Source organism: Salvia miltiorrhiza, chromosome 2 (assembly GCF_028751815.1).
Source record: "Salvia miltiorrhiza cultivar Shanhuang (shh) chromosome 2, IMPLAD_Smil_shh, whole genome shotgun sequence".
NCBI lineage: Eukaryota > Viridiplantae > Streptophyta > Magnoliopsida > Lamiales > Lamiaceae > Salvia > Salvia miltiorrhiza.
Window position 1 is genome coordinate 69,000,870 of NC_080388.1, and position 27,728 is coordinate 69,028,597.

The following is a 27,728-nucleotide window of genomic DNA, read 5'->3' on the forward strand; positions in this document are numbered from 1 at the left end:
ATATATTTGATTATTCATTTTCAAATTATAATGAATGAACAATTAATACACAAAGTTTGATGCTTGAAAAACAATTTATACACAAAGTTGGTGCTTATGGCACATTGGAAAAGCAAGGGTCTTCAAAACCATTTATAAGTCTTATCTCTTTAAAAGTAGATAATCAAGTGAACATTACTATAGTGCATTCTTGTGAGACTTTTGTAATAACTATCTTATGGCTAGCCCAATTTTCTATAAGGATGGACATTTCAAAGCCAAACTGTCAAAGTATACTAGCAATTTTTATCTCATATACTCCCTCCGTCCACGAAATGAGTACCCATTTGTGGACGGCACGGGTTTTAAGAAATGTATGAAGTGTAGTGTGAATAGTTTAAGGGTCCCACTTTTTGAATGTATTAATTAAAGTGATGTGTGGGGTACACTTGCCAAAAAGGGAAATGGGTACTCATTTCGTGGACAGACGAAAAAGGAAATATGGGTACTCATTTCGTGGACGGAGGGAGTATATCTTAAGCCCTTTGTATCATTTGAGCTAATTTTACTTGATTGATATTTCATTGAAATTGTAAGATTAAAGAAAATCCAATAATAAGAATAAAAATATTCAATCATTTATGTATCAATCATGAAAAGTATATGCCTTTTAACATTCATGTTTCCTAGCTTCATAAAGGGTTGTTAAGCTTCTTTAGCTTAACCGTTTTTTTTTTTAGAACAGAACTTAGCTTAACCGTTTTGGAAAGATGTTGCAACTGCAAATTAAGCCCGGGAAAGCTTCAATAAAATTTTAAGGAAACTATGATTACAGACATCAACTTAATTCTGTAATTTGCAGTGACTATTTCAGTTCAGCATATGTCAAACCCAATCCACTCTAGAATCCATTCAAACTCTACTATACTCATTTATGCATATTGATATATATTTCCACCATAGTTTTATATATGTTGATCTTGAACAAATACGATTTATTTATTACTATTTGTTTTCACATTGTAACATATGTGTAACTTCTAATTATTACATTCTTCCTAATTTCTTTTTACTTATACTATCGGTTTTTTTTTTTTTGTGACATATATAGAATTAAGGGTGTAACTGAGGTAAGTTGAAGCACATTTAATATTGAACTCGATAAAAGCTTGCTTAATCTTGACTAGTGAGCTCGTGGGGTGATATAATCTTTGTATAACTCAACTCATAAACTCATGAGCAAAGGATAAGATTAGAACTTAATTTATTGAATATTTTACTATTAGCTCGAAATCAAAATATTATGTTTATGTTTTCTTTAATATGCCAAATTTCAACAGACTTACTTTATATGTTTCCCTAATATTACTCCTATAACTTCTATTCACATATTTCTTATTAAGTAATAAATAAATAAATGTAACTTTTGATATATATTTTATTTAATATTGTTTAGTTTGACTAAGCTACTTTTGAGCTGAGCAGTACCCTACTCAATTCAATTGCCATCTTACATTACATGGATCATTTTTTAATGTGTTAATATGTCATTCCACTCGTTTTACGTTCTTACACAAAATTACAACTCAAAACTAAATTCAGTTTTATTTTGAACAGAGTAATATATTGGAAAAGAATAAGAGAGAATATATCATTTTAACGATTATACTTCCCTATGTACATCCACGTTAGTGAAAATCTAAAATTAAGAAAATACCGGATTATTATTGCATATATGAATAGCATTTACATGACCTACAGGGGGAAAAAAAATCAAATGAAAATCAAGAAGAAAATTAAATAAAAAAAATAATAGTACCATCTCCTATAATGATCATAGAGAGAGTCATCTGAAAACAGCAAAATTGCCGTCGCGGCGCAGCCACCGGGCACCAGCCCATCCACTCACCGCTTGCCACGTCATCCTGCGGCAGCAGCTGCTCTTATCCCACTCACCTTCTTGCAACCCTGGATTACAACATTTAATTAAATTCAACCTTCTTTTTCCGAAAACAAAATTCAAGAAAGGATCACCTTAATTTCACCACTGCAATAATCAATAATTCACCATCCGCCGCGAAAATGGCTCGGCCTCGGAAGTACAGGTCGATGAAGGAGATCATGAGGGTGGCGAAGCGGGTGGCGGCGGCGGACGGCAGCGCCGATGAAGATGATGACCATTTGACCTGCGAGCAATGCGGGTCGGGCAATCGGGGCGAGGAGCTGGTGTTGTGCGACAAATGCGACAGAGGATACCACCTGCTTTGCCTCCGCCCGATAATGACCCGGGTTCCAATCGGGCCCTGGTGTTGCCCCGCTTGCTCCGGCGACGATAATCTCCCCATCAAAAGTACTATTCCACAACCACGCCACAACAATTCTTTCCACACACACACACAGCCGCACGTATGCGTGTGTACATGCATTTATGGGGTGCATACATTTGTTGGTGCATGATTTTATATGCGATCTCTCATTATGTGATTGTGTGTGTTTCTTGAGAGAGACAGAGGTAGGTAATTAGCGGTCTCGTTTTTCTTGTTTTTGTTATTCATTTGTTGAGGCAATAATTTATGTTTTAAGTTTCTATTCATGCAGGTTTCAGAGGCTTAAATCGGAAGAAGCTTGCTGGTTTTTTTAAGATTGAACAGGATGTTCTGTTCACAAGGAAATGCACTTCTCTGCAAGGTAGATTTTTTGTTTTCAATAATAAACCAAGTTTTTTTTTAATGAAATTTTCAAGCGTTGGAGCAAAGAAGAAGTCTTGCTTCCTTTGATTGAACTGTGCTCGCGAAGTATTGAAATTTCTTCTGAAAAAGGTTAAATTGCCACAAGACTTATATCCGATGTTACATACAAATTCATAATGATCAAGTTTTATTTATAATTATGAAAGAAGATTCAAATTTTATGTACTTAAATGAAATGCTTCCGTGCATATTTTAGTATTATTTGATAGAGTCTTTATGTTTGCACCGCAGCTTAGGTACTTTCTAATGAGGAAACTTCAACAGATGCGTATTCATCATTTACTTGAAAGTTTGAAGCATCAAGTTACCAAATGTTTCAATACTTCTCCTTCAAATCAGCAGTATTTTGTGTGATTGTTATTACAAACAGAAGATTATAGACACATATTTTAACAGCTTAGATTTCTAGATGAGTGATCCTTGGCTTTCGAGTGTTTTGACTTTCAGTTGAGAATTTATGTTTCATGTCGACTTTCAGCAAATTTTTACACTAGGGGTGATTTTCTGGGTGTAAGGTTCTTGGATTGATATGTCGTGTTAACCGAGTACGATTATCTGTTCATAGTACTTTTGCAAGTATACTAATATCTTTCGTAGAAATGAGATCAATACTGCAGTTAAGCTAAATATCTCATCTTCTGTTAGAAAGTTTAGAGCACATGAATATGTTTCTTTAGGATTCTAGAATGTTTCACTCTATCCGCACTAGTCTTCTGTTATCTGTATTAGCAGTTTCACCCTTATCAACCTAGGAGAAGCAGAATTACTAATCCCGCACGAGTTCAAGGGTGTGCTTTATTAGTATTATCGAGAAGGAGACTTGAGATAATGTTCTATCTCAAGAGTACACTAGCAGAGATGGATAAAAAGATAAAATTCTTCGTGGCTGGAAAAAATGCTTCGCTGTGAAGTTTTTCGAGTTCAGAGAAACCAAGCTTTTGACCTCAAAAATTGGTGTTTTAACTTTAGATTTCTTGCATGACTATAGGAACCTGTTATTTATGCCTATCCATTAGTTGGGTCATATATTAATGTGCAAAAAATTTGGACAAGCATGAGATGTAGAGAGTCAGTCTGGTATTAATCAATCCAGACTTGGAGATTAACAAGTGGAATATGTTTAATAACATGGAGTGTGGATAACCAGGGGGCTTAGCCCACTGGCCACCGGGTCCTCACTTAAGTGAAGTGACCCGGGTTCGATCCCTCTTGGGAACGAATTGGTGATTGGAGATATAAGGTGGAGTTTGGTGAATGGAGAGATAAGGTGGTTCTTGGAGTGGATGGGGAACTAACTACTAACATCTAACATGACTTTGACCGATCAAAAAAAAAAAAAAAAAAAAAAAAAAAAAAAAAAAAAAAAATAACATGGAGTGTGGATGAATAGGATTTGTGACAATTGACTTATGTGTGCTTTGTTGGCTGCCTTTCACCTTATCAGGGGAAGATTCTCACCTGTTATATCTTTCCATTTCCTGATCCCAGATGTTAAAAGACGACGTAGGCGAGGTGGTACATTAGTGTTCCAAAAGAAGCGTAGGAGATTGTTACCATACGTTCCATCAGAGGATCCGGAAAGAAGACTAGCACAGATGAGATCACTTTCCTTGGCTTTGACATCTAGTGGCATGGAATTCAGCAACGAACTCAGTTACAGATCCGGAATGGCTCCGAGATCAGCCAATCAATCTAAATTTGAAATCGGAGGCATGCAGGTCCAGTTTGAGACTCGCATCATAGGAAAAATCTTCAGATTTTAACTAACTTGTGATTCTTTCGTTGCTGATAACTCATCCCCTAGTGGCGTTTATCAGGTTCTTTCCAAGGAAGATACTGAGACGTTGCAGTACTGTAGAGCTATGTGCAAAAGAGGGGAATTTCCACCTCTTACCGTAACATTTGATCTATTTGAAGGGTATTAATGTGCAGTATTCACCCCATCATGTCTTATTTGCAAGTATACCTTTACCTCGTTTTATGATGATCTGCAGCTATACGGTAGAAGTTGACGGGCCTATAAAGGACATGACAATAATCGCTGAGTATGCAGGGGACGTGGATTACATCAAGAATCGAGAGAAAGATGATTGTGACAGCATGATGACCCTTCTTCTAGCAAACGATTCATCCAAAAGCCTAGTCATCTGTGCAGACAAGCTCGGGAACATCTCTCGGTTTGTTAGTGGCATAAACAATCATACAATGTAAGCCTTTGAGCCATGACCTATGCTCTTCTCTTCTGCTGATTTCGGATTCAAGTCTTACGAAAGATCACAATGTAGTCAATACTGATTGACCTATTACTCGTAATCATGATGAATCTCGTGCAGGGAAGGCCGAAGGAAGCAGAACACAAAATGCGTAAGATACAGTTTGGATGACGAATGCGTGGTGCTTTTAGTGGCGACGCGTGATATTGCAAAGGGAGAAAGGTTATACTATGATTATAATGGCTATGAGCATGAATATCCAACCCATAATTTTGTTTAAGTCTTTCACATACTATGTCGGATAGAATAGTTGATTTCAAAATTCCTTTTAAGACCACACTGCAGCCAGTTTTTTACTTCTTGAAACTAGAATTTTTTTTAGGTAGTATTTAGAAATTCTCTTTAGAAAATGCATGTTCTAGTTAGAACTTGAGTCACATGGCAGAGTAGTTCAAGTTGCTTCTGGACTGGTGATTTTGATGTATATATTATTTAACTAGAAAAAGCTCTTGACTACGAAAATGCATATTTCTTCGGCTATTTGCTTTAAATAAAAAGTTTTTAAGTTATATATTATTCCTACTTTAATTTATTTTGTAAAGGTCTCAATTTTGTCACGGAGAGGAGCAGAAATCTTGTTATTTGCTGCCCTCAACAATTCTCCATGGAGCGTTTGGTTTAGCCATGAAATATATAAGATGATATGATAGAGTAACTGAAAGATGATTAAACAATCCAATTTGAGCAAATATATAAAACTGGCCACTTTCATATTGTAAAGATAAAAAATGTTCACTAAGATAAAAATGATAAAAATTATCCACTTTGTAGTTGAAAAGACAGAAATACCCTCTCTTAAATACATGTACTCTCTCTTTCTCTCTCTCATTCTCTTCTCTCTCCCTCCACGCATCTTTCTCCTCTCTCATTCTCTTCTCTCTCTTTCTCCACGCATCACCGTCGCCGACCTCCGCCGCATCTTCCCCATGTGCCCGGAGCTCATCACCTCCTCCTCCACCGCCGTCCGTGCCACCACCTTCCTCCTCCGTGAGGCCCGCACGCCGCCGACCTCCTCTACGTCGTCCACCGCCGCCCCTGCCTCATCGCCTGCGGCGTGGAGTTAGATCTAGGGTTCCAGACTATCTTCATCTCCATCGCCGCCGCCGTCTATCTCCACCGCCTTCATCTCCGCCGCCGCCTTAATCCTTAGGTTGCTGGTTCAAATCCGGCAGTGGTTGTGGGGGGATGTTGCAGATCTAGGGTTCTAGACTTCCAGGCGTGGTAGATCTAGGGTTCCAGGCGGCTTGGGGCTTGAAATCCGAAGCGTCGTCGCCTCCACCATCTCCTGCTTCGCCCCCTGCCGCGAAGCGCCGCCGCCCCCGACCTGTCGCCTCTGCCATCTTCTGCTTCACCCCCCGCCGCGAAGCGCCGCCGCCCAGGCCTCGTCGTCTCTGCCCCGGTCTCGTCACCTCCGCCATCTCCGACGTCAGGTAGGGGCGGCGCTCCTTCGGCTTCTTCTTCTCCTCCTCCTCTTTCACGGTACAGAACGGAGGCGGTGTTGCTGAGGACAGTGTTTGGCGTCTGGCAGAGGCCGCTGGGAAGTGGTCTCGGCGGCGAGAGGAAAGGCGCAGTGCAGCGCGCTCAGAGGCGGCGCGTTTTCCCAGTAAAAAAAAACCCTAATTCCATATTTGAGTAATTTTGGGGATTTTTGTTTTACTTCCTTGAAAAGAAGTTTAGATCTGATACGTCTGTGAATGATTTTCGTTATAAGATCTGTTGAGATTGTTGATTCCGAGATTGAATGTTGAGATTGTTGATTCAAAGGAATTGTTGTATTTTAATTGTAGATTGAATTGATTCGAATAATATTTTGTTGTATTTTGATTGTTGATTGAGCTGTATAATTATTTTTTTAATGTTCTTAAATTCACAGAAGCTTAATGTTTTTGAATTCACGACCACATCTATGAATTCACAACTTAATATTCTTGAATTCACAACCAGATCTATTAATTCACAACTAAAACTCGAATTCACAATCAAAATAAATTACAGTTTTAATTGTGAATTCAAACTTTAAAAACTCAAATTCACAACTACTTGAATTCACAACCAAAATAAATTCTAGTTGTGAATTAAATTCAGGTTGTGAATTCGACTGATTGTGAATTCACAACCAACATAAATATGGTTGTGAATTAAATTTTGGTTGTGAATTCGTTTGGTGTGAATTCACAACCAAAAAATTCTAGTTGTGAATTAAATTTTGGTTGTGAATTCGACTGATTGTGAATTAAATTTTGGCTGTGAATTCGACTAGTTGTGAATTCACAAACAAAAAATTCTGGTTGTGAATTCGACTGGTTGTGAATTCTCAATTCACAACTAGTGTAAATTCACAACCAAAAAATTTTGGTTGTGAATTCACACGGGTTGTGAATTGCGGGATTTTTTAAAGGGGTGATGTAAAGTGGACATTTTTTTAATTTTTAATGTGAAGGGTATTTTGGTAACAGTGGACATTTTTTATGTTTTTTATCTTAGTGGACATTTTTTATCTTTACAATATGAAAGTGGCCATTTTAAAAATCCACTCATCCAATTTTTGAGTGATTAGATAATCATTCAATTAGATTATTCAAGTGCGGGTCAAATTATTCATTACGGATTGCATTATACAAATCAAACACTTGATTAGATTGGATTATATTATCAATCATATCTTATAATTTAAATAAAATATCTTATTTAAAGACCGCACCACAGGGAACTCGAACCCAAGACCTTTGGCCTTAGGCATTAACCACTTACTGTTTGGTCAACACACACATACTTTGGCCTTAGTTTTTTTTTTGATAAACTAACAGTATTTTTGGTGTTTTTAAAATCCTTTGTATTTGTGTATTTGACAATTCCAAAAAGTCGCTAAATCCTAACCAACTCTAGCTAACTTTCACATGTAAACCAGCTAGGCAGAGTTGGAATGTATCAACCAAAACCAAATTGCTAATTCTTTTATTTTTATTTTTATCTTTTCAGTCATAAATAAAATAACATTTATTTATGCATACGGTTAAAATTATTACTCCCTCCGTCCCACCATTTTAGTCCCCTCTCACTTTTCACACATATTAAGAAAATGCATTTAATATTTATATTTTTATCTTTTATACCCTTATTTAGTATTTTCACACATCCTTTTCACATTTAAGTGAAGCATTAAATAAGGTTAATTTAGTAAAAACAATATTTTTATATAGTATTAATTAGAAAAACGGACTATCTTTTTGGGACATCTCAAAATGGAATAAGGGAATAAAACGGTGGGACGGAGGGAGTAATAGATTATGTGGAATTTTAAACACACCTAATTAGACAAATAATACCTAGATAAATAATATCAGGGGGCAGGAGATATTAAAATTTTCAGTGGAGCAATGATATAAGAGCGGGCCTCTCGCTTAATGCGGGTCTTCTTGTTAATTAATATTGTTATCAAACGCTTAGATACGACATGATTATTTATCTATTTTGTTTTATCTATGACTATCAAACATGTTGATTACGTGGCATTTGCTCTTGCATTTGCTGACTTATTTTGTCTTCTCCACAATTTTGGGAGAAGTATCCATGGGTCCAAATGCACTGCAATTTGATTTTTGCTTTATGATTGACTTCAAAAACTAATTATTCGACGAAGAATTCAAAAATTAATTGCATAATTACGTTTGATGTGTACTGAGTAAAAACACTCGATCAGTTCATGTCATGTGTGCAATAGTCTGCAAAGAAACACAGAAATCGAGTTTTATTTTTACTATTTCTGAAGTCCTTTCGCAGAATTGGTGTGTGATCAATACTCCCTCCGTCCCATGAAGCGTGACCCATTTCTTTTCGGCACGGAAATTAAGAAATTTGTATTTTGTGTGTTAAGTGTGGTAAGTGAAAAAGTGAAAATGTGAATAAAGAGTAAATTTTTTGCTATTTTTAGAAACAGGTCAAGCTTCGTGGGACAACCCAAAAAGGAAAATGGGTCACGCTTCGCGGGACGGAGGGAGTATTTTAAAAAGGGTAAAGTACCAAATACTCCCCAATGTTGGCGTCCTTATCGCGTACAGCCCCCATAGTCAGGGTAAGTGCTGTTTAATTACTACCTCAACATGGCAAAATCGTAGCAATTTCCCCCCTGTGTTTTAACACCGTTAAGTCACCGTTAAAAAGTTATTTTTTTTAATTTTTAATTAAGATGGTCTCTCTCTCTCCCTCCCCCTCCCCCCCATCGAGCATCCTTTCCCGGCGAGAGAACATCGCCCCTCCGCCGTGGTACACGGTCGGCATCTCCCCTCCCCCAATGAACCTCCCCACCGCGAACTCAGCAAATCTCTCTCACCCAAGCTCCGCCACCACGACTTCCCTCCTTGCAAGAACCCTTCGGCCGACCATCCATCCGCCTCTCCCTCATTGTTCCCTCGCCGGCGACGTACACTGCCTCTGTCTCCCTTGGCCTTTCTCACAAATTGACTCCTTCCCCTGCTCTGGATAGAACGACGGTACAGCTACTGCCGCCGCCGAGCTTTGGTGGCCTGCTCACAAATTGACGGTGACTTAATTAAAATTAGGGTTCTATCAGATTCCTCATTATTAGGGTTCTTATTCAGATCGGCGAGAGTCCTAATTCCACCACCATCGCCTCCACGTCTTGTGCCTCCAGCAGCAGAAGCACCAGCACTAGTTTTAGCGGCAGAGCGGAGGCGATACGAGCAGGACGCAGGCGGCGACGAAGGGGATCGCGAGCGGGATGGAGACGGCGACAGTGACTCGGAAGGCGAATAGTGAGCATTCGACTGCGGCGCCGGGGAGGCCGACCGGCTGCGGCGGGCTCCACGAGGTTAGCGTCGTCTAGGAAGGTGGAGACCACGGCGGAGGGGCGATGTTCTCTCGCCGGGAAAGGATGCTCGATGGGGGGAGGGAGGGGGGGAGAGAGAGAGGGAGACCATCTTAATTAAAAATTTAAAAAAATATAATTTTTTTAACGGTGACTTAACGATGTTAAAACGCAGGGGGAAAATTGCTACAATTTTGCCACGTTGAGGTAGTAAATAGCGCTTACCTTGACTATGGGGGGTTGTATGCGATAAGGATGCCAACGTTAGGAGGGTATTTGGTGCTTTTACCCTTTAAAAAATTGGTACAATTCCACATATTGAATTTGATGCAAAATTTCGTGTTACAAATATTAACATGTTGATGTTGATCAGTTTTATTTAAAAATTAGAGGTTATACCTGTTTCCATATGTAAATTAATTACGAATGCTCTCTTAAATTCAAGTGCAAAAACTACGAATTAAAAGTATATTGTACCGAAATATTTTAGGAGAATATGCAGTTATATAGCCATATTGAGAATTAGAGCTTAATATTTGGTCTTTCATCTTAAAAATGTAAATTTTGGTCATTTTTTATAGTTTCGAACTGTATTGCCCTAAATTTTTGGGCGGATCGGATCGGATTGGACGCGCGGATTCAGGTGATACTTTTGACACTAATATTATAATTTGTGCCCAAAGTACCAAATTACTTAGAACAAAAAAAATACCAAGTAATTTGGTGATTTTGGCGCTAATATTGTCATTTGTGCTAAAAGTACCAAATTACTTGGATTTTTTTAATTTTTGTTGGTACTTTTAGCACTAATATGCTCATTTGTTATTAAGTAATTTGGTACTTTTGACACAAATTATAACATTAGTGTCAAAAGTACCAAATTATTTACTCCCTCCGTCCACGAAAAAGAGTCATGGTTCACGTTTTTGACAAATTTACCATTATTTTACTTAACTATTTACATTAGTTGTCATTGATGGACCCACCACAAATCAAATTTAAACATCCCAATTATTCTTTAATTAAATTAGTGTCTCTTAATTAATTGGTCCACTTACATGTCTGAATTAACTAACCCCCTCCCCCCATTATTTCGTAACCCCCTTTACATTATTTCGTTAAAATCTTAGGTATTCCTCTATGATTACTCATCACCGCTCACTCCTGCGGGATGGATCAACAATCATCTCACACAACTATACGTAAATCTAGTGATTCTACCGAAGAATCACTGGATCCGTTGCCATCTCCGATGAATCTCTGTAAATTCAGTGATTCTACCGATGAATCATTGGATTTGTTGATGAAAACCGTGGTGCCGAAAAAGTGGTGTACCGAGCCGAAAACCGTGGTGCCGAAATCGTGGTGTTCTGAGTTGGAAACCGTGGTGCCGGAAACGCAACTGATGGAGGCGTCGTTGGACTCCCCGATTCCTCCTTGGATCGGTGAGTATTAAATTAAATTGAATTAAACTTTGAGGATTAAGGAAGGGTGAGATTTTTATGTAGCACTTTCTATAAAATAAATAAGTTAAGTATCAAAGCTCATAAAAAAATAAGTTTTATAGCACATTCTCTCTCAATATCTAATGGTCCCCACATATATCACTTCTCTCTCTCAATATCTAATAAAAAAAATTATTAAAAATGTCCACATCCCCACAAAATCTCGGCCACAACACTTCAAATGAAAAAGTAAGTCAATTTTCGAATCTTCTATCAAAATCAATTTTGTCCTATATTGTCTTTTTCTCTCTCTTCCTACACGAACCCTAGCCTCCCGTGTATGCACAGAATTTTCACGCCTCTCACTCTTTTGCTCAAGAAAATTTCCAAGTGAAACCGTGTGTGCACACCATTTCCCTCTCTTGTACAAGCTCAAATTTCACCCAATTTGAGAGCAAAATTTCACCCAATTTCACGCCTCTCACTATTTTCTACAAACAACCTACCGTGTGTGTACCGTGTGTGGTTTGAAAATTGAAACCCCAAAGCCGTGTACTCCATAATAGAGCAAAAACAACTTGGTGAATTATTCTATCTTCTCAATTAACAATGAGTGAAACTGAATCCGACTACTCCAGAGAGGAAGAACAGCCTGTAGAACGAGGCCATCGCCCGAGTACATCGAGGAGGGAAAAATACCCGACGCCGAATCCGGTAAGTAACCGTGAACTATATTTGTTAAAATTTGAATTTATGTGTTTTGTATTGTTAAATTGTGCACAATAGTTGATTATTAGGTGTTTATGTATGGCATAATGTTGGTAATTTGTGAAATTTTGATTCTGGAAAGTAATTTGAACAACCGTGTACAACCGTGTATGGTTCTTCAGTACACGGTTGTACACGATTAGGTATTTATGTTACACGATTAGTATTAATTGATTTAATATGCCCTAATTATGTATTTTCAACGTATAGATGTATTTTTCGTGTATGAACAAACCGTGTACAACCGTACACGGTTTGTTCATCCGTACACGGTTGTACACGGTTGTACACGGTTGGTCTATAATCTGAAACGGTTGTACACGGTTGGTCTATAATCGTACACGGTTGTACACGGTTGGTCTAGAATCTGTACACGGTTGATATTTTTTGATACTGATCATCTTTTTGAATTAATTGCAGCCTCCGAGGCATGTTTGGTTACGTCCGTGCATGCAAGGTTATGCCGGACGAATCAATCACTATGTAAAGGACACGACACTGAAGGAAGTGGAGACCTGTCTGACGCACTACCAGCGATTGGAACAATTTAATCAAGGTCCGTTTGGGCATTTACTTCAGTTGAAGAGGCAGGATAGTGCGAATGCCGCACTGCACCATCTTCTTGCACGGGAGTTGTATGACGAAGCATTCGGTCCGTGGGAGAAGTGGTTCCACGTTGGTGGACACGACATTCGATTCGGCGCAGTGGAGTATTGTCTGGTGACGGGGTTGTGTTTCGGGCCATCCCCGCAGCGTTTTGATCCTGATGTGGATCACCGTGTTGGGAAGCAGAGTCTATGGCACCGAGTTTTGAAAGGCAAGAAGGTGGAAGTGAAGGATCTGCGGAAGCGGTTCGTGAGCCGCAGTCTGGGCAACAGTGCCCAGGATTATTTGAAGGCGGCCAATATTCTCGTGGCGTATGATCTCATCTTCTGTCGGGATTATAAATACGTGCACGATTGGGTGTGGGCACTGGTAGAGGAAGATCAGGCATGGTCCGACTTCCCGTGGGGCTCTTACTCATTCCAGATTTTGTGTCATGGGATGAGTGTGTTGAAGAAGCATCCCAACGAGATTACCGGTAATAGGAAGACGTACCACTTCTATGGGCCCATATGGGCATTACAGATTTGGTCGTACGAGGCCATTCCGAGGTTGGGCAGCGCGTGTGGGATGCGTGACACGAGGTTGCAGATGCCACGATTGGTGAACTGGACGACTTGGAAGTCGGCTTCTGACTTCACCCACTTTTTTTATGCTCATGAGGTAATTATTGTTGTTTTTTACAGTTTCAATCCTTTTATTATGTTATGATTAACGAATAATGAGAAATGATCGATTCATCTTTGTGCAGGCTGAGTGTCACCGGACACTCGAACCGGTCGAGGAGGAGAATGATTCATGGTATTTGCAGACCCTGAGGCATCCAGAGCCCTTTTCTGTACGATACCATCCCGGAGGGAAATACGCTGGCTTGACAGAGCCAGTTGTACCGGAGCCGCCTCCTCCTGTTAGGCCTCCCCCTGTGCAGAGGAGTATCTCACGAGCAGAGAGGACTCGTGAGAAGCAGCCTGTCCCTGTCCCGAGGAGTAGCTCACGGGCAGAGAGGGCTCGTGAGAAGCAGCCTGTCCCTGTCCATGTCGAGCGACATAGGCAGACGTATGAGGAGCCAGGTGGCAGCCCGTCGAAGCGGCGCAGGTCAGAGGAGTTTGATGATCGCGAGCCTCAGGCAGACCGAGATGAGGATTATTGGAGGCGACGCGATGAGGACCTGATTGCCCGTATCACACAGGAGCAGATCTGGACTGTGGTCCCAGAGATGCGGCGCGAGATACGTCGCGAGCTTGTAGACGACGACTCTGAGCATGGACTGGTCGCCAAAATTACGAAGAAGGTCATAGCCGCTGTGAAGGACATCTTTGGGAGACGTTCTTCTTCGAGGAGGCATAGATCATCATCCAGCCATGCCAGTCGTCATAGACATGGGAGTGAGGAGTACGACCAGCCGAGCCCTAGTCGCAGACGGTCTACATCTCACATTCCTAGTCCTAGGCGATCAGAGCGTGAGGATCCACCTCATGTTAGCCATAGGCACTCAGTTGGAGACATGGATCCGCCTCGTGGCAGTCAGAGACGCTCAGAGCGTGGAGAGGATCCACCCCGTGCGAGTCAGCGGCGATCTGCCTCACGTCACAGTGAGAGGGAGGCATCTATGAGGCGATCAGCCTCACATCATGGTGAGGGGCAGACATCTTTGAGGCGATCCGCCTCACGTCACAGTGATCGCCCAGGGCCATCGGCTGGGTACCAACGTCCAGAGACCCCTGCGCCTAAGGCGGGGGATGTAAGTGATGATCTGAATTTTTCCTGGACGTCGTCAGAGGAGGAGGCGGGTGCTAGAGAGAGGCCTCAATTGGTTATTGACCCGGACTTGCCGTATGGTAAGGCCCTGCTGAAGGCGAAGAAGCGGGGCTTCAAGGCGTTTATGAGATCGCCGCCGGGTACTTATGTGCAAGTGATCGAGACGGGTTGGGTGATGTCGCAGGAGCTATTCCACAGGATTCTGAATCCTCGCGTGGAGTTCGACGGGGAGGTATAATAATTTGATTTTACTGTGTTTCTTAAGATTTGCATTGTACATAACTAATCATGATTTTTTTAAGCAGATATTAGACCTCTGGAATCTGAAGGCTCTCCGACGGCTCCGTCAAAATCAGCAGTGGATAGCTCGGGGACAGACGAGGCTCGTTGCAGGCGTGACACGGGAGAGAACGCCGATAGCTTTTCTGGATTTTTATGTAAGTTTTTGACAGAATAATTTATGTTTATGTATATACAACTACCTATAAATTAATCATGAATCTGTGATTGTAGGAGACCCTTTTCAGAGAGTTCAGGTCGTTGCATCCGGATGAGCAAGATTGGGACAACATTCGGGATCGACACGGATACGAGGAGTGGGTGGTGCCCGAAAAGCTGATCGCCATGTTTCATGGAACTGATTCAGGCCATACATGGCCTTGGTTGGAAGCGAAAGAGGTAAGTATAATATAAACATATTTTGGAATTTTTTAACTGAAATACGTAACGTTTCTAAATATTTTTCATATTGTGTTGCAGATAATAGCTATGTGCAATCTCGATAAGAGTCATTGGTGTACTGTGGTTATATCTATCTCCGCATGGGAGGTGAGAGTGTATGACTCACTGATACATGTGGAAGGTGCACGAAAGCGTCGAGAAAATGCAATGAAGCCAATCACTCGCCTGATGCCTAAATTGCTGCACACTGTGGGTTATTATGCACACAATACCGTGAGGTATGTTGCCGCTCCAGATAGGCCTATGAAAGTCGTCATTATGCCAATCAGAGAGCAATTCATCCAAGAAGATAGTGTAAGTTGTGGTGTGTTTGCATGTGCCTATCTGGATCGTTTGATTTGTGGCGCACCAACACGTGAGCAGCTGAGGACACCCGCACAGATACAAAAGTTTCGACAAATTATAGCTATTAGGATATGGGAGTTGTGTACGGATCCTCCCCCTATTCATTTCAGTTGATGAACATTTTTTTTGTGTTAAAATACACTTGATTTGCTGTTGTTTTGTGGTTTGATTTTAGCTTATGTTTGGTGGTTTGCTGTTTTTGTGTTTGGCATGGTTGTTGGTTGTTAAAATACGGTTGATTTTATGACTTGTTGGTGTTTTTGGGGTGAACAAGGGCTGAATGAGCTCTGTACACGGTTAGACCCTAACCGTGTACAGTTTCACGAAACCGTGCACGCAACCGTGCACGGAAGAACTCGAAACCGTGTACAGCACACGGACCGACCCTAACCGTGTAACCGTACACGGTTGCGAGTTCTTCCTTGCACGGTTGCGTGCACAGTTTCGTGAAACTGTACACGGTTAGGGTCTAACCGTGTACAGAGCTCATTCAGCCCTTGTTCACCCCCAAAACCCCTGTTTTTCGAATTTTAAAGCAAGTTCAACAAATACCAACAACAAAATCAGACCCCAAACAACAAGTAAACATCCAACAACATTCCAACAACATTTTGAAGATCAAAGATTCAAAATCACTCACGACCCAACATTTTGAGGACATGCATTCCTAGTGTGTGTTCCACTCCTACAAATGCCGCATTTCTTCTTTCGCCGCCTTCGTGCATCGGGTGGTTGCTCGACACCTTCCACCGGCACGTTCAAGTCCAATGGTCCCACTTGCGCTTTGCATCTCCGGGCATTGTGACCTCCACCCTTGCAACGTGAGCATACTTGAGGTCGAGAATTAGGAGTACCCGAATTAGGAGGACCCGAATTAGGAGGACCCTCAACTGCTGAACGAGCCCTACTCAACTTCGGCCGTCCCGCATGGACCGTGATATCCGGGGGTTTCACAACATAGGCTGATATCTCATCGGGCACATTCCAATACGTAGGATGTGGAACGGGAACAATACGCTCCATATATGTGGCCAACAGCACGGATTGTTTGAAATATCCTCCAACAAAATCCGTGACTTGCAGTCCTGCACGCCTAATAAAATGCAAAGATAAAAAGATAAATTTGCAAAAAAATAATTCAATATGCAAAATTTGTAATAAATGAGGTACCTAATAGCGGCACAAGCATGACGACACGGAATGTCATCCAGGTCGAACTGAGCACAACTACAAGTCCGATTCTCGAGATCGACAATGTAGAATGCATGATCATCCTCAACACTAAACATGTGCGTCGTCGTCCCTCGAACAGCCAATTGCCGACCCGCTTCGACAGCCACATGCAACTTTCCCTCTACTACCTCAGTCAACTCATGTGACCTCGATGCAGCCGAGATGCGTCGCCTATCGAACCATTTCTCCATAATGGCTCGATAGGTCTCGATCAATGAAGCAACCGGGAGGCGTCGTGCCCACAACAGTCTACTGTTCATCGTCTCGGCAGCATTCGACGTCATGAAGCTCGTGCGTCGTACAGGGCACTTGGACCTGGCCCATCTCTCCACACCAATAGTGTCGAGGCGTGTGTACGCGTTGACTTTCAGTACTTGAAGCGCAGAAAAATTCCTTTGAAAATCGTCTGATCGATAGGAATATGCCGCTGCTTTGAAGACTGCAGCTACATGCTGCCCATAATGCGCGAGATTCTTCTGGATATGGTAATAGCACAACCCGTGAGGGACGTTCGGGTAGACACACTCCACAGCATTTCTGATGCTCTTGTGCTGATCAGACACAATCAAGAGATCATCCGGCTGACCAAAGCAAGTCCGCAGTCGGTGGAAGAACCAAGTCCAAGACTCGTCGTTCTCGATAGGACCAAGCCCAACTGCGAGAGGAAATATTGCTTCGTTCCCATCCTTTGTAACAGCGACGAACAAAATGCCGCCGTTCCTTCCCTTCAGATGGGTCCCGTCTACGACGATGACCGGCCTCAAGTAACCCTTCTCAAAGGCAGCCACGCTCTGTCCAAGTGCAACAAACATATGATGGAACTTGCCATCATCCTTCATCTCAAGGTCGTATAATGTGCCGGGATTACTCATTCTCAGCATATACAAATACGATGGGAGCATCTGATACGAGTTCCCAAAATCACCATACGTCATCTCAATCGCGATGTTTCTTGCACGGAGAGCGAAGCTGTAATTGATCTCAATACCGAATAAGCGCTGCATCTCTGACATCATCTCCTTCGGCTTCAAAACGACCCCCTCGCCTACCAATTTCCGTGCAAAATATCTTCCAACAACCCTCGCCGGAATCTGTCTCGGGGCAGTGCGATTCAAATCCATGTGGCAGGTATGATGCATCACCACCTTGATCACTCTCCAGATCGATGCACTCTGAACGGCTCGCAGCATGAACGGACAACCGTTGCCATGCTTGCAAACAAACCACAAACGGGTCGTACTGGAACGATGCACGGCGTACTCCACGTGATTCTCCATATGGTACAGGCCAACAGCGATTGCCAAATCATCCTTCGACCGGAATAGAGCCCCCACTGATAATATCCCGCTCTCCAATACGTTAGAATCCTCCCAACCTAATGCCGGCGCATCGTCAAAATCGAGGACTGGAATCCCCCAATCACGTGCCTCAAGCTGCTGAACTCCAACACGAGGCTCGACATCGGGCTGATCATCCGATGTGAAATTCTGAGGCCCTGTCTGTCTCCACGCTTCCTGTTCAGTCGACACTGAATCCAATATCTCTCTGCGTCGTATCGCCTCTTCTTCCTCATCCGAAGACTCGGACTCGTCTTCCTCCTCCTGCGACGATGAATCGTCCCTACTATCATCGTGTGTAGGGATACTTCTTCCAATGTCCGTCTCAATAGGAAACATAGTAGACCGATGTCCCTCATAATATACCCGCTCTTGAGTCTGAGGAACCGGAGCCGCAGATTGTTTGCCCTTCTCGATCACGTAAACAACGGGATATTTCTTATGCTCGGAAATCAGCCGGTTCAAATCCGAATCAGTCTTCAAAGCCACTTTTATTTTTCGCCCTTCGTCCGTGGTCGATGTGTAGAAAAGCATATAAGTGGATCGACCATCCTCGTTTAATTGATCGTGCACCTCTTGCATCAACTTCGCATGACAAAGGTCTTCCTTAGACATGTACACGACAACCTCATCGCCTCCTTCATACTCGGTTAATTTCCACTGACCACTGTGCCGTATAACGATTGCTTGAAACGACATCTGCTTCAAAACGACAAAAATACAACATTTAAATACACAAACAGGAAACCGTGTACCCCAAGACATCAACAGAATATACAAACATGCTAAAAATAACATCAAAATCATATTCAACCCAACCGTGTACAGCAAATTCGACCACCGTGTACAACCGTGTACACAACCGTGTACACGGAAACCCTAACCGTGTACAGCAGAACACTAAGGGTTCAAAAATAAGATAATTTGCGTACAGAGTGTTTTTTTATGCCGTTTTTAGTCCAAAACATGTAATAAGTCATATATATAACATAATTATTGAAATAAACAACAAAAAATCACTAAAATACAAACCGTGTACAACCGTGTACTCAAGAACACAAACCGTGTACAGACGAAATTTAAAAAAAAATATGTATTTCACATACCTTATGTAATACAAGCCTTTAGATGATTTTTTTTTTATATTCGGAGCAACCGTGTACTACCGTGTATGTGTTTCGAGAGGATTTTCTTCTTCTTTCTTGTTCAAATGAGTGATGAATGAACATTTGGTTGGTATTCTTCATTAACTACCTACCAGCAACCGTGTACGGACCAATTAAGTTCGTAAATTTAAGGTTGTTTCCTTAACAAGTGTGTATGACTTTGAGTTGGTATAAATGCACCCAACAACCGTGTGATATGGTTTTAATTCCCACATAAAATCACGCCATAAATTCATGTGCACCCATAATATGTCACCCATAAATTCATGTACACAAGATATCAGCCTTATGGGAATCAAAATTTCTCACATAAAATCACGCCATTTTAACGTGAATAGAGAGAGAATCAGATTTTGGTTTTACTTTCTTATTTTTAAATCAAAAATAACTAATATGTCACTATCATTCACTTTATTGACTTGTACTTATGTACTTTAGGTCAAATGTGCTACAAAACTTATTTTTTTATGGGGTGTGATACAAAACTTATTTATTTTATCAAAAATGCTACTACTATGTATTGTCACATTAAGGAACTTTAAAAGTCATATTAGCACTACCACTATAAATTTACTTTTCCTGTTACATATACTTTAACAATTTTCTTAAAACATGTGCCGAACTCCAAATGAGACTCTTTTCATGGACGGAGGGAGTAGTATTTTTCTGTTTTGTTTTTTGTTGGTACTTTTGGCACAAATTATAATATTAATGCCAAAAGTACCACCTGAACTCACACGCCCAACACGATCTGATCCGCCCAAATTAAGGGCAATACAGTTCGAAATTGTAAAAAATGGCCAAAATTTGTGTCTTTTAAATGGATTACCAAATATTAAGGTTGTGCAATTATTATGTATGTCACAAAAATAAAAGCATGTCACAAAATTTAGTGATGTTTAAATGTGTAATTAATTTTGAGATATGTTAATATATAGTTATTTTTATGACATGTGAAAGTGTAATTATTTGTTATGACTAAAAAATTAATTTTATTAATAGTTAAAGTAATACAATAAAATTTGTGTGTGTGTAAGAATGAAAGAGAGAGAGAGAGAGAGAAAAAAAAAATATGTTGTGATAAAAATATTTTGTGATAGTTTTAGATATAACAATTTTGATTAGATGGACATATGCCATGTAATTTTTTATATTTTTATGTGTAACTAAAGTATATAAATACATGTATAGGTGTAGCTAATTTATTACAGTAAAAGATGTTACAAATTTTGTAATATATCTCTTGGTATCACTAAAATTGTGTTACTATCAAAAAAATTTATTGTAATAATAATATAATTATATAATCAATTAATAGAAAAATCTGAAGAAGAAGAAGAAAGAAATGAATAAAAAAAAACCTGACCAACATACGATGCCTACATATGACTTGAAAATGATTGCTTTGCTTCAAATACAAAGTATTTATACTATTATCAGATATATCTTTCCCATCCTTATCCTCCTTTCCAATCCTGGAATAGTTTGGAATAGAAGGCTGTTTTACCTTACTTTACAAGATTGCTTATTTTCTCGTATCCAAATAGAAAAAAAAAAGGATTAAATGGTAAAGAAGATAGTTATTGCAAGCGAAAGCAATTATAGTTTGCTGCAACAAAATAAATAAACGTAACAAATTTATATGTATACTAATATGAAGTGAATGTGTTGTTTATGAAATGTAGATTGCCTAGCATATAACATTTATAAATTTAATTTAGAGGTAATTGTGTAAGTTGTATTATATTTATAAAAACATATTACGAAAATAATATTATACTTTATTTACAAGTTTTTTATCATACAAATAAATTATTATCATTGACTACGTCGTACATTAATTTTCTATAGTTATTAACAAGGCTTTGTAAAACATTCCTTATCTATTAATTTATTGGTCGATAAATTTTATTATTTTAATTAAGTATTATAACTTTGTATTTGATAATTGATATATATAATATTACCGTTACATAGTTTTTATTTGAATGCAAAACTACAAACTATAGAACTCGAATATTGTTCACCTTATAGGCCTCAAAATCTCCAAAATGTTAGAAGACTGACAATGGAAGATTAGTATATATGTATACACATGTAAGCTTATAAAATTAGTTTTTCAAATTAATTTCTCCAATATTAATTACTGATATTTAGAAATTTCTTATAACAATACATCTCTAATTATTGATTAATGTAAATTTAAAGAATTGTATGCAACACAAGTGCAAATACAAAATATCCTCTAAAACAGACTTGGAAATGTGTTTAAAACTTGAACAATGGAAAATGATGATGAAAACATGATGGATTCAAAATGAAATTAGCCAAAACACGAGAGTTATTAACAAGAATTCAAATACTCGGTCGTCGCATAAAAAAATGAGGGAACTTACTTTACAAAGGGAATGAAATGCTATTTATAGAAATTACATAATGAAGGGTAAAATGGTCTTTCCTGCTCTGCGCTCAAAAGGGCAATTTTGTCCTCTCACCTCTACGCTCCTTTAATATGAGGGATATCTTTGTCTTTCTATGTTGGGTTATTAGCCTGTAAATACACGAACTTTTTATATTTTTTTAAATTTAACATGACTTTTATTTTTAGCCCACAAATACGCGAACTTAGCATTTTTTCTGATTTTTGACATCGACAAGAAAATTTTTTAATTTACTATTAATGTGAAGGTCGGTATACCATGTCATTCACTCTCTAATCAAAATAATGAATCAAATTACTCTATTCAAGTACATATTTCATAGTCCACATTATGTATTTCAGCCTCCACCTCAACAATAAATAGAGTTTTTTCATGTCGATGTCAAAAATCAGGAAAAATGCTAAGTTCGTGTATTTGTGGGCTAAAAATAAAAGTCAAGTTAAATTTCAGAAAATATAAAAAGTTCATGTATTTACAGGCTAATAATCCTTCTATGTTCTTCATGTGTTCGATGTGAGCGGGTGATGTGGCACGTCATAGCCAATGAAGACCTTCTTCTAACAATAAATTGTTAACGTATATGAAAAGTGCAATCGCGAAACAACACGTGTCGAGACCATAACAAATTGATTTGGCGCTTTGTATACATCGTTCATATCTATCTTTTTCTATATATGAGTAGATCGTTTCTTTTTTCCGCTTCGTTAACCTTATCTCCGAGTCTCATTTCAGTATATAATGGTAGATTTGCATCTGCATGATCTTTCCACTTATCGCGCTTATCAATCAAATTTGCAGTTCCTTGATGACAAATATAATCTTCATCACTAGTTATTATAAAATGTCTTAATACCTTGTTGCATAAATTTGTCTAATATATGGAAATATATATATATATATATATATATATATATATATATATATATTGAATATCAAAATTTCTTACTTAAAATGGAACAATAACGTAATATATAGTGGCTAACAAATAAACACAGTTTTGACACACCAAATCTGTTTATGATGGAAATATTTCAAAGCAATAATATAAAGCAATTGAGATATTCTCAGGATGTATTTAATTTTCTTTTCTATGAATAATGTTGCGATCTAAATCGGGTACATTGCTTTATTTTTAAAAATAAGGTTTTATTATTATTATTATTATTATTATTATTATTATTATTATTATTATTATTATTATTATTATTATTATTATTATTATTATTATTATTATAAGATATGTTTGCTTTAAGGTATAAGAAATGGATAAATTCTGTTTATCACCTTATACTTTGTTTGTTTAACGTAGCAAAAAAATTAGATATGTGGTATAAAATTTCGGGCAACACCTTTGTCTTTGTACATACAAGGTATAATTCTATATCTAAGAAATGATGTTATAATTTTATAGCATCTTATAAAAAATGAATAAATATATTATCATTCAAAACAAATAAGATATACATATAAAAAAATAGGGTTATTTGCGTGTAAATACACGAACTTTCATCATTTTCTAGTTTTTCTCACAAACTTTATTTTTTGAATCTAAATACACGAACTTAGTGTTTTTCTGATTTTTCCCATGAATTTTATTTTTTCTCAAATTAATGCTGAAGTGGCCGGCAAACTGCTGACGTGGCCGGCAAACCAGCTGACGTGGAATGGCCGCCCTTAGACTACGAACAACACTGTCGAGTTGGGTTTATCGAAGTCTAATTCTACCCCCAATTAAAGACACAAATTAGAAAGTGGAGAGAATTAACAGACATTAGCAGAGAATGGCAGCGAGAATTGATAGAATAATGATTTTACTTTTTTTTTAATAATTTGTGTTGTTTACGTAGAGAATGTGATGAATTCTATCGCTTTATTCTTTTTAAAAGGTTTTTGTTGTTTCGCGCAGTGGGTAGGGAGAATGGTAGTGAGAATTGATGGAATAATCAGTTTTAATTTGATCGGAATATTTCTTCATGCGAAAAATCAGAAAAATATTGAGTTCCTGTATTTAGATTCAAAAAACAAAGTTCATGGGAAAAACTAGAAAATGCTGAAAATTCGTATATTTACATGCAAATTACCCAAAAAAATATGATCCTCGCTTTTATAGTGTACAACTCTATTTAAAAAGATAAAAATTGCAAGCGCACCTGAAGTGTACAACTCTAGCCTAGCTTTTGAACGTATAATAGTGATACAACACAAAAGTGTAAGGTAAGGGCTAAACTTACTCATATTGAAAATTAAGAAGTGAGTTACTTCACAAAGCAAAGTTGAAGGGCCTAATTAACAGGATAAAAATTGGGAAGTCGACTATAAAAAATTGTTAAATGTGAATGACACATTGTTTTATTTGATAAAGTAGTTATAAAAGTAGGAGTATGCGATGGAGTAACGAAACGGTCGAATACTTGGCGATAGGTGCAAGGGTTCAGTCATACAAAGATGCCCCACCCGAAACCGCTGTCTTATTGCCTATTGCCATGTGTTGTGCGTTTTAATTAGTTTTCCTCATTATTATTTATGTCTTTACTTTCATCTTAACATCTAATTATGTTGGTCACTTATACTATGAAAATGCCACACACACACACACCTTCACATATATTGCAAGTGTAACAACAAATATACAACACATACAATGAATAATATTTATCACAATTTTAAAGAATTTTATCTATAAATTAATTCTTATCTTATATCCAACATATAAAACAATTATATTAAATATATAATCAATAACTGTAAGAATATACACTTAACATAGTACTCTCTCTGTCTCTAAAAATTGTGACCTTATTATTATATATATTGTTACGTCCCTTAAAATTGTGACATTCCAGAAATATCTCCTCTCACTATATACAAAAAAGTGTGAGACATAATCTCCACCCAAATATAAGTATCACAGTTTTTCTAAAAAATTCGCGTCATCTTTATTGAGTCACAATTTTTAGGGATGGAAGATTAATAGATGAATATTATCATATTACACTATTATCTTTAAATTCAAGATATATATCGTGATAAAATATGTAAAACAAAATTTGTATTTGTAGAATAAAGATATTTTATTATAGGTATAGATGTTTTTGTCTATCTTTTGATGAAATAAAATAATTTTAATGATGTTGTGAAAATGAATAAGACTTTTGATCTCAGACATTAATCAATTTATATCATTATACCAATACATGCATACATAATAATGTTTGTATCTATTATCAAGTAATCAAGTATTATATATAAACTTCGGACTCGTTTGGCACGTGGCGTGAAATAAGGTGTGATACGTTTGACTGAGATGTTCTTTTACAATATACCATATTAATACCATGCTTAGTATAATGTATTGAAATATTTGTAATATATAATTCATGTATTCTCTTCGTCCACGATAAGTGTGGTCTTTTTGTCATTTTCATTTGTCCACAATAAGTGCGGTCTGTTCATTTTAGGACATATATCATTATATTTTTACTCAGATCCACACACAATATTCACAAAAAAATTCACCTCACAAAACTATTTTTTTATTATCTAATTAATAAATCAACGTTGGTGTATATCTTTCTTCACTTTATACACATTTTTCAATATTTTCTTAAACTTTTATCGTGGACGTAGGGAATATTAAAATCCTATATTATTAACATATAATGATTATAATTATGATTTATATTATGTATACCACCTCCTCAGATGGTATACAGAAACATCAAAATTTATATATTTTTTGACTTTTATTTATAAAAGATCATATATTTTGAATTAAATAAAACATTAGAGTGTTACAAATATATTATACATCCTAATCATTACCCGCAGCAAATGATATGAATATATTGTGCAATAATGAAGAAGGAATTGGAATTGAACTCCGACGTAAGCTTTGATAGGTAACTACTCTAGTTCTTATTCTTATAGTCAAGAAAAATCAATTGGAGGCTCGGTGCTACTTTGAGTGTGTGGTGTGGTGTGTATGTGTGTTTTTTATTTACTCGGGAAAAACTGAAATCGTTAGAATTTTGAGTTCAGCGTTTTGATTTCAAATGTGTATTTTAGTATTTTACTACTGAACACGTCAATTCTCGCAATGAGCTGGGGCAATTATGCACTATTCTACGTGTTTATTAAACGTATACTACTAGTTTTTGAATTAAAATTATGTCGTTTTGGCACCAATGTTTCCTTCAAAATGAAAAATCAGATTTTAGGATTGATATTTTTATTATTATCTTTTATTTTGTGAGTTAATCATTTTTAACATGATTTATTCGATCATATATAAATATGTATATATGTTCTTTAAAAAATCCCATCATGAATTAGGTATTAATAATTGATGATAATGAAATATAGGAGACTCTTTCTATATATTCTCGGTGTTCCACCATAAGTAAGACTCTTTTTTTTGGGTAAAAGTTTTACCCTTTAAACACCTTAATTTTCACTTTTCACCTACACACAAAATACATCTTTCTTAATTTCCGTACTAAAAAAAAAGGGTCTCATTTATAGTGGGACGGAGGGAGTATAATCATATCCGAGTAATGTACATTACTTTAATATTTAAGCATTCTTTGTAACCTTTAATATTTAGATTATATACTCCATGTAACACATAACCTGGATACATTTTGGGATAAAATTGACGTACATGTTAAGTGATATAGAATACACAAAATTAAACTTGGTCATTATCAAAGCTAATAATTAAGAAAGATAAAAATAAGTAATTACTACTCCTACTTGTTTCTGAATTACGATTACCCTATACTGCAAGTGCACTGAAAGCAGTATATATATGTGTACGCGCGCGCATCTTTTATTAAGGCTTAAGATGCAGCTTATTCATGACAAAATAAATTATTTTCGAGTTGGATACCTACTTCTCCCATCAACGCCATCTTATAAGAAAAAGATATCCCAACTATTATTCACCATTATATCCACCATGAAATTAACACAAAAAAAAAAGAAAAAGAAAAATGGTTTTGAAGCAAAAAAGTTAGGTGATAATAAAAAATGGGGCAAAGATCCTATTTTTATTATTATTATTATTATTATTATTATTATTATTATTATTGACAAGAGTTTGCATCAAAAGTACTATGGAGATATTATGAATCATATTACTATTATTTAATGTGAATGCGGATATTAAATTAATCCAATGACTGTTATTGTTGACCGTAAAACTTATTGTGCAAACTAGAACCATTGGCATGTCAATTTTTATTTCTTTGCCTTTTTCAGGCTGTCAATTCAATGGTTCTCAAACATTTAAAAAACTAATTGTAATAAAGGATGGTCAATTCTAACTTACATGTTTACACCCCTTTAATTCAAAGACATTTCCATCGACTTTTGACTTGATTTTTGAGTAACCATTACTGCAAACAAATGACACTGTATGGACCACTTAACTACATAAAGCATAAAACATATATCTGGTTAATTTATGGATTAGTTATGGAGTTAATAATCAATTATAAATAGTATCCTTAGTGTGAACAAGAAAATCATTTTTTTGCTATTTGATCTTAAAATCTATAATGAATATATTATCTTGATGGATGAATGAATGTATTCTCAGTTCTCACGATAAAATATAATTTTCACCATAATAGCTATATTAATTAACTATAATTATTAATTCTAAAAAAAATTAACTATAATTATTATAACCGTCAAGAAAATTAGGTTTTGCTGTTTGTTTGGCGAGTAATATGGCACAGAAAATCATTGTCAGAGTTTGTAACCATATGTCATCACCAACTAAACCTATCTTTTCATTAACCTAATCCAGCTACTCCTTTTTTTTGTTTTCTTTTTTATAGTTTTAATATCATATAGCAAACCATAGTTGTTGGTATGATAAAGTCATAAAACAACTTAAAACAGTGCGTGAAAAGGTTTTTTCAAGAACTGATTATTTTAGTACAATCTTAATTGAAATAGACATCGAAAAAACACAAGTTATGTATGTGCAAGTGCAAGTGCAAGCTAAATTAATATTCACCTATTTCTCGGCACTCTAATATTATCGTAACATAAATTA

At 37.3% G+C, this 27,728-nt stretch overlaps 4 protein-coding genes across 4 annotated transcripts; 3 read left to right on the plus strand and 1 right to left on the minus strand.

Moving 5' to 3' along the window:
* The first annotated feature begins 2,061 nt into the window (after window positions 1–2,061).
* LOC131008653 (probable Histone-lysine N-methyltransferase ATXR5) lies at window positions 2,062–5,464 on the plus strand. The gene is made up of 6 exons (XM_057935611.1): window positions 2,062–2,329; window positions 2,578–2,667; window positions 4,218–4,447; window positions 4,547–4,647; window positions 4,724–4,936; window positions 5,063–5,464. Exons 1-6 carry the CDS (start codon window positions 2,062–2,064, stop codon window positions 5,220–5,222), a joined length of 1,062 nt encoding a protein of 353 aa, XP_057791594.1. The 3' UTR covers window positions 5,223–5,464.
* A 6,334-nt stretch (window positions 5,465–11,798) lies between these two features.
* Window positions 11,799–13,815, plus strand: LOC131009926 (uncharacterized). The gene is made up of 4 exons (XM_057937325.1): window positions 11,799–11,986; window positions 12,461–13,306; window positions 13,395–13,667; window positions 13,714–13,815. The coding sequence occupies exons 1-4, from the start codon at window positions 11,882–11,884 to the stop codon at window positions 13,813–13,815; spliced, it is 1,326 nt and encodes a 441-aa protein (XP_057793308.1). The 5' UTR covers window positions 11,799–11,881.
* A 37-nt stretch (window positions 13,816–13,852) lies between these two features.
* On the plus strand, window positions 13,853–15,666 carry LOC131008655 (uncharacterized). Its single transcript, XM_057935613.1, has 4 exons — window positions 13,853–14,633; window positions 14,707–14,838; window positions 14,915–15,079; window positions 15,161–15,666. Exons 1-4 carry the CDS (start codon window positions 13,860–13,862, stop codon window positions 15,599–15,601), a joined length of 1,512 nt encoding a protein of 503 aa, XP_057791596.1. The 5' UTR covers window positions 13,853–13,859; the 3' UTR covers window positions 15,602–15,666.
* A 356-nt stretch (window positions 15,667–16,022) lies between these two features.
* Window positions 16,023–18,808, minus strand: LOC131008654 (uncharacterized). Its single transcript, XM_057935612.1, has 2 exons — window positions 16,658–18,808; window positions 16,023–16,580 (listed from the first exon to the last, which is right to left on the minus strand). Exons 1-2 carry the CDS (start codon window positions 18,754–18,756, stop codon window positions 16,124–16,126), a joined length of 2,556 nt encoding a protein of 851 aa, XP_057791595.1. The 5' UTR covers window positions 18,757–18,808; the 3' UTR covers window positions 16,023–16,123.
* Between the last annotated feature and the right edge of the window lie 8,920 nt (window positions 18,809–27,728).